This window comes from Oncorhynchus clarkii, chromosome 19 (assembly GCF_045791955.1).
Source record: "Oncorhynchus clarkii lewisi isolate Uvic-CL-2024 chromosome 19, UVic_Ocla_1.0, whole genome shotgun sequence".
Classification (NCBI taxonomy): domain Eukaryota; kingdom Metazoa; phylum Chordata; class Actinopteri; order Salmoniformes; family Salmonidae; genus Oncorhynchus; species Oncorhynchus clarkii.
The window spans coordinates 36,964,487-36,976,706 of NC_092165.1; the positions used below are offsets into that span (position 1 = coordinate 36,964,487).

General features: G+C 43.7%; 1 protein-coding gene across 8 annotated transcripts in view; it reads right to left on the reverse strand.

The window, feature by feature from the left end:
* LOC139375105 (fermitin family homolog 2) overlaps window positions 1–12,220 on the reverse strand; it is an 88,054-nt gene that overhangs the window by 14,303 nt on the left and 61,531 nt on the right. For all 8 annotated transcript variants that reach the window (XM_071116573.1, XM_071116571.1, XM_071116568.1 and 5 more), the window contains 2 exons: window positions 9,556–9,884; window positions 3,082–3,189 (listed from right to left, as the gene is read on the reverse strand). In XM_071116573.1, the coding sequence (XP_070972674.1) occupies window positions 3,082–3,189; window positions 9,556–9,884 (437 nt within the window). The remainder of the gene's footprint in view (window positions 1–3,081; window positions 3,190–9,555; window positions 9,885–12,220) is intronic.

Consider the following 12,220-nt stretch of genomic DNA (forward strand, 5'->3'; position numbering starts at 1 on the left):
GCTAACAGGCATGCCCTGGACCTTTATCCCCCAAATACAGTCATGTTTACTGTGCTGAACATGGCAGGCTAATCGCTATACTTAGCCACACGGACATATCCAGGTGATAGGCAGAATCCCTGGACAAAGAGACCATTCAACTCTTACTGTAATAAACCCACCCCTTCTCTTCCTGCCTGATCTCCTCAGTGACACCTTAGCCATGACTGTCACAGCTACCATTAACTTAGCAAGAGATAACGATAGATAGTGGCGCTAACAGACAGGCTAGCTGCTAATCCAAACACACTACAGATTAGCATCTTGAGCATCTCTTCAGGGGGGGATGAACCACTAAACCGACAACCAATGAAGTATTAATAAACACCTCGGCTCCTGTTGAAGACCCTAGCAGTGTCACCTTTCAGTGTAATTGGGGATATTGAGGAATGTGTAGGAGATTACAGGTTGGGTTGGAGTGATCCCTCCAGTGGGGTGAGTCCGGTGGCTACTCTAAAATTACCCGTTGGAGAGAGGACACACTGGCGTCCCCATGTCCTGTCCCTCACGCTTTACGAGGATCGGAAATAGCAGGGCTGCCCTGTACTCAGGGGGCAACCCAAAGGGACACGAGACTCGGATCCCCACACCCCCCCAAAATCATACCTTCACTGTCCTTCCCGCTCTTCACTATTCCTTTTATATTACACAACTTGTATAAAAGAAGCAGTGACATAATCAATACATCCACAGCAGTTAACTATGGTGTTGAACAGCACTTGAACAAGTCTAAAGTGTCATTGACGTGTCTAGTCTAACCATCTTCAATGGCAGGTATAGTGCCTTGCGAAAGTATTCGGCCCCCTTGAACTTTGCGACCTTTTGCCACATTTCAGGCTTCAAACATAAAGATATAAAACTGTATTTTTTTGTGAAGAATCAACAATAAGTGGGACACAATCATGAAGTGGAACGACATTTATTGGATATTTCAAACTTTTTTAACAAATCAAAAACTGAAAAATTGGGCGTGCAAAATTATTCAGCCCCTTTACTTTCAGTGCAGCAAACTCTCTCCAGAAGTTCAGTGAGGATCTCTGAATGATCCAATGTTGACCTAAATGACTAATGATGATAAATACAATCCACCTGTGTGTAACCAAGTCTCCGTATAAATGCACCTGCACTGTGATAGTCTCAGAGGTCCGTTAAAAGCGCAGAGAGCATCATGAAGAACAAGGAACACACCAGGCAGGTCCGAGATACTGTTGTGAAGAAGTTTAAAGCCGGATTTGGATACAAAAAGATTTCCCAAGCTTTAAACATCCCAAGGAGCACTGTGCAGGCGATAATATTGAAATGGAGCCAAATACAGGACCATTCTGGAAGAAAACCTGATGGAGTCTGCAAAAGACCTGAGACTGGGACGGAGATTTGTCTTCCAACAAGACAATGATCCAAAACATAAAGCAAAATCTACAATGGAATGGTTCAAAAATAAGCATATCCAGGTGTTAGAATGGCCAAGTCAAAGTCCAGACCTGAATCCAATCGAGAATCTGTGGAAAGAACTGAAAACTGCTGTTCACAAATGCTCTCCATCCAACCTCACTGAGCTCGAGCTGTTTTGCAAGGAGGAATGGGAAAAAATGTCAGTCTCTCGATGTGCAAAACTGATAGACATACCCCAAGCGACTTACAGCTGTAATCGCAGCAAAAGGTGGCGCTACAAAGTATTAACTTAAGGGGGCTGAATAATTTTGCACGCCCAATTTTTCAGTTTTTGATTTGTTAAAAAAGTTTGAAATATCCAATAAATGTCGTTCCACTTCATGATTGTGTCCCACTTCTGGTTGATTCTTCACAAAAAAATACAGTTTTATATCTTTATGTTTGAAGCCTGAAATGTGGCAAAAGGTCGCAAAGTTCAAGGGGGCCGAATACTTTCGCAAGGCACTGTATCTGGAATGGGTTGTTTCTAGAGCCAAGGCATCACAGACAGGATCATTTGGTTTAATTGTAGTTGCTCCGTGCAAGCATACAGCCTTGCATACAGTTATCAGGGGGACCATGTTTCTGTGTACTGCTGCAAAGGTGGAAGGTTAAGTTTCTCAGTATACACATCACAGACACACTGAAATGATCCACCCACACAGTGTGTTGAAGAAGGAGCAACAGCGCCTCTTCAACCTCAAGAGGCTGAAGAAATTTGGCTTGTCACCTAAAACCCTCAAACTTTTACAGATGCACAATTGAGAGCATCCTGTCGGGCTGGTATGGCAACTGCACCGCCCACAACTGCAAGGCTCTCAAGAGGGTGGTGCGGTCAGCACAACGCATCACCGGGGGCAAACTACCTGCCCTCCTGGACACCTACAGCACCCGATGTCACAGGAAGGCCAAAAAGAAAACAACAACCACCCGAGCCACTGCCTGTTCACCCCGCGACCATCCAGAAGGCGAGGTGGTCAGTACAGGTGCCTCAAAGCTGGGACCTTCTATCTCAAGGCCATCAGACTGTTAAACAGCCATCACTGACACAGAGGCTGCTGCCTATATACAGGTCTCAAAATCATTGGCCACTTTAATAAATGGATCACTAGTCACTTTAATAATGTTTACATATCTTGCATTACTCATCTCATAAGTATATACTGTATTCTATACCATCTTGCCTATGCCGCTCGGTCATCCCTCACCCATATATTTATATGTACATATTCTTATTCCATCCCTTAAATTAGATTTGTCTGTATTAGGTAGTTGTTGTGGAATTGTTAGATTACCTGTTAGATATTACTCGGAACTAGCAGCACAAGTCGGAACTAGTCGGAACTAGCAGCACAAGCATTTCGCTACACTCGCATTAACATCTGCTAACCATGTGTATGTGACCAATAAAATTTGATTTGAAGCAGACCAGTCACCCACCACGTCAGTGTCAACAGTGGACAACACGCACATTCAAATAATTTGCTGTTCTTCCGTTCATCAGGCAGTGAGACCATGGAGAAGATAACTACTGCAGTCCTCAATCAGGCCAATTAACATGATCCCTACACACACGCACAAACAGACAAACATACATTACACAGGTCTCACCTGCAGGGCAGCAAACATCATCATCTCCTCCTCGGTGCACTCTATTTCCTCCAGCAGGATGGCCCACTTGGCCTGCTCATAGAGCTGGTTCACCCGGATGGCATCATACTGCAGGGGGAGAACAAATACTGTTAGCCCTGGCACCAAGCCTGTCTCTGCACAAGCACAGATCCACACACAAAGCACTCCGAGACAGTCCAGCTGAGAAAACAGGACAGCCCAGAGGGGTACTTCCTCCTCTCCACACCTCCCAAAATCTGTCAGCTGCAGATGCTGAAGGCTGGTGGGGAGTTGTGTGTGTGTGCGCATGTTTAAATGTGGCATTAACATGTTTTAACCACTCCTATAAAACAATTATAGACTATCAGATACTCAGCAAGAAGCTATGATTTCGCCATTACTGAAACAGGACCCAGATGGTAAATATAAAGATCCAGTCAACCTAAAAAAAAAAAACTGGAGACAACTTACACTTGTGTTGTGATGCCAAAATCCTAGCAAAATGCATGGCGTATAGAATTAAAGGTATTGTCGGATATTATTCATCTATCAGACAGTTTATTTTTTTTTTTTTTACACATGACAGTACATTGGAGATAATATACGACAAGTACCGGAAACAATAGAACACTATGAAGAATCTGGGAAACCAGGCCCGGTATTCAAAGCTGACTTTGAAAAGGCCTTTGATGAAGTATGACTGGAATTTATATATAAATGCCAGGACTATTTTAATTTTGGAGAATCTCTTATGCAATGGGTTAAAGTTATGTATAGTAACTCTAAGTGTAAAATAGTAAATAATGTCTACTTCTCAGAAAGTATTAAATTGTCAAGAGGAGTAAAACAAGGCTGTCCGCTAATCTATTTATTATGGCTATCGAATTGTTAGCTATTAAAATCAGATCCAACAATAATATCAAGGGACTAGAAGGCAGGGTTTAAAAACAAAAGGTGTCATTGTATGCTGACGATTAATTTTCTATTTTAAATCCGCAATTTGGATCACCCCAGTCTGAGGTCCTGAGTGCTCTGGAGCAGGTTTTCATCAAGGAGCTCGCTGTACTTTGCTCCGTTCAGCTTTCCCTCGATCTTGACTAGTCTCCGAGTACCTGCCGCTGAAAAACATCCTCACAGTATGATGCTGCCTCCACCATGCTTCACCATAGGGACGGTGCCATGCTTCCCCCAGACGTGACGCTTGGCATTCAGGCCAAAGAGTTCATCCTTGGATTCAGCAGACCAGAGAATTCTGTTTCTCCTGCTCCAAGTGTCTGTGGGTGCATTTCAACAAACTCCAAGCGGGCTGTCATATGCCTTTTACTGAGGAGACCTGAGACCTGATTTGAGGAGTGCTTTCAATGAGCGGGACACTAATCTGGAAGCTTTTAAGAAATCCCGCTATGGCCTCAGACGAACCATCAAACAAGCAAAGCGTCAATACAGGATTAAGATTGAATCCTACTACACCAGCTCTGACGCTCATCGGATGTGCAGGGTGTGAAAACTATTACGGACTACAAAGGAAAACGCAGAGGCGAGCTACCCAGTGACGTAAGCCTACCAGACGAACTAAAGAGACAAGCAAGACTGAAGCATGCACAAGAGCACCAGCTGTTCTGGATGACTGTGTGATAACGCTCTCGGTAGCCGATGGGAGCAAGACCTTTAAACAGGTCAACATTCACAAAGCCGAGGGGGCCAGACTGATTCCCAGGATGTGTACTCAAAGCATGCGCGGACCAACTGGCACGTGTCTTCACTGACATTTTCAACCTCTCCCTGACAGAGTCTGTAATACCTACATGTGACAAGTAGTACACCATAGTCCCTGTGCCCAGGGAAGCGAAGGTAACCTGCCTAAATTATTACCGCCCCGTAGCACTCACGTCGGTAGCCATGAAGTGCTTTGAAAGGCTGGTCATGGCTCACATAAACAGCATCCTGCCAGATACCCTAGTCCCACTCCAAATCGCATACCGCCCCAACAGATTCCGATCGCACTCCACACTGCCCTTCCTACCTGGACAAAAGGAACACCTATGTGAGAATGCTGTTCATTGACTACAGCTCAGGGTTCAACACCATAGGGTCCTTAGCATAGTAATGAGCTTTGTGGGCACTAGGACTAAACACCTCCCTCTGCAACTGGATCCTGGACTTTGATGGGCCGCACCCAGGTGGTAAGGGTAGACAACAACACGTCTGCCACCCTGATCCTGAACACTGGGGCTCCTCAGGGGTGTGTACTTAGTCCCTTTCTGTACTCCCTGTTCACCCATAACTGCGTTGCCAAACATGACTCCAACACCATCATAAGTTTGCTGACGACAACAGTGGTAAGCCTGATCACCGACAACGATGAGACAGCCTATAGGGAGGAGGTCAGAGAAATGGCAGTGTGGTGCCAGGACAACAACCTCTCCCTCAGTGTCAGCAAGACAAAGGAGCTGATCGGGGACTACAGGAAAAGGCGGGCCGAACAGGCCCCTAAAACATTGACAGGGCTGTAGTCAAGCGGGTCGAGAGTGTCAAGTTCCTTGGTGTCCACATCACCAACGTAACACACCAACACAGTCGTAAAGAGGGCACGACAAAACCTTTTCCCCCTCAGGAGACAGAAAAGATTTGGCATGATCCTCAAAAAGTTCTACTGCACCATCGAGAGCATCCTGACAGGTTGCATCACCGCCTGGAATGGCAACTGCTCGGTATCCCCAAGCCATAAGACTGAGGAACAATTCATCAAATGGCCACTGGCCTTTTCACATTGACCCCCCCCATTTGTTTTGTACACTGCTGCTACTCGCGGTTTAATATCTATGCAGTCACTTCACCCCTACCTACATGTACAAATTACCTTAACTAACCAGTAACCCCACACTGACTCGGTACCCCCTGTATATAGCCTCTGTATTGTTATTTTATTGTGTGACTTTGTATAATTTCTTTTACTTTAGTTTATTTGGTAAATATTTTCTTAACTCTTCTTGAACTGCACTGTTGGTTAAGGGCTTGTAAGTAAGCATTTAACAGTAACTTCCCCACTTGTATTCAGCACATGTGACAAATAAAGTTTGATTTGATTTGCTGCAGAGATGGTTCTTCTGGAAGGTTCTCCCATCTCTACAGTGGAGCTCTGTCAGAGTGATCATAGGGTTCTCGGTCACCTGCCTGACCAAGGTCCTTCTCCCGATTGCGCAGTTTGGCCGGGCGGCCAGCTCTAGGAAGAGTCTTGGTGGTTCCAAACTTCTTCCATTTAAGAATGATGGAGCCACTGTGTTCTTGAGGACTTTCAATGCTCCAGAAATGTTTGGGTATTTTTGTACCCTTCCCCTGATCTGTTCCTCCACACAATCCTGCTCTCTGAGCTCTACGGACCATTCCCTCGACCACATGGCTTGGTTTTTGCTCCGACATCCACTGTCAACTGTGGGACCTTATATAGACAGGTGTGTGCCTTTCCAAATCATGTCAAATCAATTGACCACAGGTGGACTCCAGTCAAGTTGTAGAAACATCTGAAGGATGATCAATGGAACCAGGATGCACATGAGTTCAATTTCAAGGTATAGGGTATATGTTTTTCTAAAAAACCTGTTAAAGCTTTGTCATTATGGGGTATAGTGTGTAGATTGATGAGGAAAAACATGTATTTAATCTATTTTAAAATAATGCTGTAACGCACATATGTCAGAGTCAAGGCCCGCGGGCCACATCCGGCCCGCAAGAAGGTTTTTTACGGCCCCTGGGATGATCTTGATTTATTATTAGAACCGGCCCGCAGCAAGCCGGCAGCCCGCAGATCTTTTACACGCACCAATACTACATTTCCCACAATGCAAAGGTGACGCACCGAGCAGTAGGCTGCTTCATTTCAATATTTATTGGCACAGCAGTCGTCAGCATCACAGTAAAATTAACTTTCAGATACCCATCAAAAATGGCAAAACGGAAGGTGGATACTGAGAACCGGGGGTTTCAAACAAGGTGGGAGTCGGAGTATATGTTCACGAAGGTAGCTGGAAAACCTGTGTGTCTTCTGTGTGGAGAAAGTGTGGCGGTACTGAAAGAGTATAATCTGAGACGACATTATGAAACGAAACACGCGGACAAAAACAAGAATATGGACATGGAACAAAGGCTACAAAAGGCAGAGGAATTAAAACGAGGCCTCAAATCTCGACAGGCTCTGTTCAAAAAAGCCAAATCACAAGGCCAGGCTGCTGTCAAGGCCAGTTTTATTTTGGCAGAAGAGATCGCTAAATCAGCCCGGCCATTTACGGAGGGGGATTTCATCAAAAACTGCATGATTAAAGTTTGTGACGAAGTTTGCCCAGAAAAAAGGCAACTCTTTTTAAATGTGAGTCTGAGCAGAAACACCATTGCCGAGAGAGTAGACCAGTTGTCCATCAATCTAAAAGAGCAGCTTGTGAAAAAGGGAAAAGATTTTATTGCATATTCCTTGGCTGTGGATGAGAGCACCGACATTTCTGACATTGCCCAGTTGTCAATTTTCATCCGCGGAGTGGACTCCAACCTAAGCGTGACAGAGGAGTTTTTGGCTTTACGTCCTATGCATGGCACAACTACGGGGCATGATTTGTATGAAGAGGTGTCAAGATGTGTAAATGAGATGGAGCTGCCTTGGGAAAAACTTGTGGGTTTGACAACCGACGGAGCACCTGCGATGTGTGGACACAGGAGCGGACTGGTGGCGAAGATACGGGAAAAGATGCAAGAGGAAAACGCGACAGGTGAGCTGACAGCTTATCATTGTATCATACACCAGGAAGCGTTGTGCGGTAAAGCCTTGAAAATGGAGCATGTAATGAGCATCATCACGCGCACAGTTAACTTTATCAGAGCCAAAGGTTTGAATCACCGCCAGTTCAAGGCATTTCTGACGGAGTTAGAAACGGAGCATGGTGATTTGCCTTATCACACAGAGGTGCGATGGCTAAGCCAGGGAAAGGTGCTTCAAAAGATGTTTCGAGCTTCGTGAGGAGATTTGTCTGTTCTTGGACAGCAAAGGGAAAGACACAACACAACTCCGAGACGAAATGTTTCTGTGTGAAATGGCTTTTCTGTGTGACATTACGAGTCATCTGAATGCAATAAACTTGCAGCTGCAGGGTCGGGATCGTGTCATCTCTGATATGTACAGTACAGTGAAGGCATTTAAAACCAAACTGACTCTGTGGGAGACGCAGATGCGGAAAGAAAATTTGAGCCACTTTCCCAGCTGCCAGACCATGAAAGAGAAGCTCTCTACCAGTGCGTTCCCGAGCACACAGTTGGCTGATAAAATAGGTATGCTTGCCGCTGACTTTCGACGCCGATTTGCTGACTTTGAAGCACAAAAAAGCAGGTTGGAACTGCTCGGTAACCCATTTGCTGTTGACGTGGAAAGCTATGATGCACTGAGGGCAAAATATGCGGCAGTGGGTGCTGCGGAGTTCGCCCGTTTCCTCCCCGGCACAATGCCCCAGCTGCGCATCCAGGCTGCTCAAACGTTGTCTATGTTTGGCAGCACATACCTGTGTGAACAACTGTTTTCTTTGATGAACCTGAACAAAACATCACACAGAAGTCGACTTACTGCTGAACACCTCCACTCAATTCTGAGGATTTCTTCAGCTCAGAGCCTTACCCCGAACATTGATGAACTTGTGGAAAAGATGGGACACCACCAAGTATCACCCTCAACCTCAAACAAGTGAACATTACTGTGCAATCACATATTTAGAGTTTTTACTCAGTTCAAGTTTAAAAGTTAAAATGTAATATTTGTTTTCACTGCATGTTACTTCTCCTTAAACAAAGTGTTGTTTTTGATTAATAGATTTTTGCACTTTATTTTTTTGTATTTCAATCCAATTATATTTTAAAAATATTTCAGTTGAGTGGATGATAGAAAATTGCTATTATTGTTTTTTCTTTGAAGTAAATTTAGCCCACTTTTGCTAAAATAGAAAATATAGTCTACTGATGGTGCCTTGAATACCGGTTTCTTTCATTTAATGTTCATGTTATGGGGATATTTATATAAAGGAAATTTGTCTTTTGTGTCTGTTGAAAATTAAAGATTACTGACAGAGCCATAAGAAAATATTGCTTTATTTATCTGATCATATTGTAATATATTTGTTAGGTTTTCAGTAGGTTCAATTAGGTTCACTAGACTATATGCGTCATTTAAAAATTTTTCAATGAACATTCGAACAGTCCGGCCCTCGTCTTGTAGCTGATTTTTTTATTTGGCCCTCCGTCCATTTGACTTTGACACCCCTGCTGTAACGTAACAATGTGGTTAAAGGGGTGTGAATACTTTCCTGAATGGGGGATTGGAAATGATGCAGACAATTACGTTGATAGAATCCACAATCTATCTGCAATATTAAAGCTGATCTACCCCCTAAACATTTTTTAATAAAGACTCATTTGATGGAAAGAACGGTCCACATACTGTACCTTGGGGTTGAGGTCGAAGAAGCTATGGTATTTAAACCGCAGGAGGAGCACCTCATTCTCCTTGACATCCTGCTCCATCAAAGACCTGGATGAGTCCATCCAGCCCTGGTTGATCTTGGCCTTGTCCAGGAGGGATTGGGGCTTGTAGAGCTTGGCCAGGATATCGGGAGAGGAGATTGGCTGGCTGACAGCGAGGATGCTGGGATTGCCCTCGGACAGGGGGCTGTCTCCAAACCAGGCGGTAGTGGGGGATAGGGGGCTTCCGTCTCTGGAGTCATAAGTGGGGGTCATGGTCTTACTGTACAGGCCGGGACTGGAGTAGATGCTCCCTGCAAACCAGACAACACATGTTTAGTACCCTGGGGTAGACTGAGGAACATTGGGTTCAATTCCATTTCAGTTTGGGAGATTCATTGAAATTCCAATTTAAAAAAAACTGAAAAGCACGATTCATTTATTTATTTTTTCAATTCTTAGACTGGGATTTCAATTAACTTCCTGAATTGACATTGATCCCAACTGTGTGACTGAGATCCATGAAGACAAAGAAAAATACATCACCATACCTGCAAAATACTGAACATGATAAAAAAAACATGCTCACAATACAGTCCACTGCAAAACAATCTACAAGACACACATTTGGTACCAAGCACAAGAACCTCCAAAAATTAAGTGAACATGGTTCCACAACACACATTTGCAGCCTGCAATTGACAGCAATGTGGCTGGTAGCGCCACCTATCTGATAGGTGGTCTTGATGCTCTGCTGTTGCTGCTAGGGAATTATGATGCGCTTTAGCATGCAGATGTTGCACACGATCGTGGTCACATGGTCCACAACCTGCGAGGTGCACATGGCAAACTATACAGCACAACCAGCAGCATATAGGGAGGGATATGGGTATAGGGATGGGGCAGTGGAGGGTGGTACACCAAAGTGAGACAGCATGGTACCAAAAGCTAGCGTCACTCTGCTTTGTTTGTGTTCCATTTTTGGAAAAAAGGGTGGATGTGTGTTTGGAGGGAGGAGTGTAGAGGAGTGTATGCACGTGGATGTATGGTTGGGGAGTGTGTGTAGAGAGAGATGTGTATGTATGCAAAATGTTGTTCTATTCAGATTTAAGCCATTGCCAAAAAACAAACAAATAACCAATCTGAAACCATGAAATGTCCTGTTGGCTGGCTTTGGCCAGTATGTTAGGGCATAGTAACAGCCCATACACTATGCAAGTCTTTAAGTGACTTAATTCAGCCTTAAATTCTAAACAGGCAAATGACAAATCAATATAATGTTTGCAATATCTATTCCTAAATGGGTATCCATATTTTGTGACAAAATTCTACATTTAAAAAGGTAATATATTGCATTATTAGTTTCATGATTGAGTATGCACGACACCTGACAATTTGAAAAATTAAACAATGTGAGGTGGAAGAAAAAAAAGTGAAAAATATAATAATAATTACACACACAAAACATTAAGAACAGCAGCTCATTCCATGACAGACTGACCAGGTGAAAGCTCATGCCTGATGTCACTTGTTAAAGCCACTTCAAATCAGTGTAGATGAAGGGGAGGAGACAGGTTAAAGAATTAATTTAAAGCCTTGAGACATGGATTGTGTATCTGTGCCATTCGGAGGGAGAATGGGCAAAACAAAAGATTTAAGTGCCTTTGAACGGGGTATGGTAGTAGGTGCCAGTCGCACCTGTTTGTGTCAAGAACTGCAACGCTGCTGGGTTTTTCACGCTCAACAGTTGCCGTGTGAATCAAGAACGGTCCACCACCCAAAAGACATCCAGCCTGCTTGACAACTGTGGGAATCATTGGAGTCAACATTGGCCAGCATCCCTGTGGAACGCTTTTGATACCTTGTAGAGTCCATGCCACGACTAATTGGGGCTGATCTGAGGGCAAAAAGAAAGGGGGTGAAATCCAATATTAGGAAGGCATTCCTAATGTTTGGTATATGTTTGGTATACTCAGTGTATATATTTTGAAGTTTGATTTTGTTGCACTGCTTTGGCCAGGTCGCAGTTGTAAAATAGAACTTGTTCTCAACTGGTCTATCTGGTTAAATAAAGGTGAAAAAAATATATATGTTTAGGCCATTAGGGTAAATGCAGATAGGCAACCCCTCCTTAGCTTCAGCCTATTTATTTGCACTTTGCTGCATCAGTCGGGCTACAGGTGATAATGTTTATTGCTAAGAGCATACCTGGTAATATGGACCATGCATAGGCTATTTACATGGCCCAATCTGTTAAAATAATTGTAACAAATGTGTTATTGGGTTCATTCTGGAGGTGGAAACTATATTTGAGATGGTGCCCACATACAGTTGCAGTCGGAAGTTTACATACACCTAAGCCAAAAACATTTAAACTCAGTTTTTCACAATTCCTGACATTTTAATCCTAGTAAAATGTACCTGTCTTAGGTCAGTTAGGACCACCACTTTATTTTAAGAATGTGAAATGTCAGAATAATAGTAGAAAGAATTATTTATTTCAGCTTTTATTTCTATCATCACATTCCCAGTGGGTCAAAAGTTTACAAACTCAATTAGTATTTGGTAGCATTGCTTTAAAATTGTTTAACTTGGGTCAAACATTTTGGGTAGCCTGAGTCAGGATTGTAGGCCTCCTTGCTCGCACACG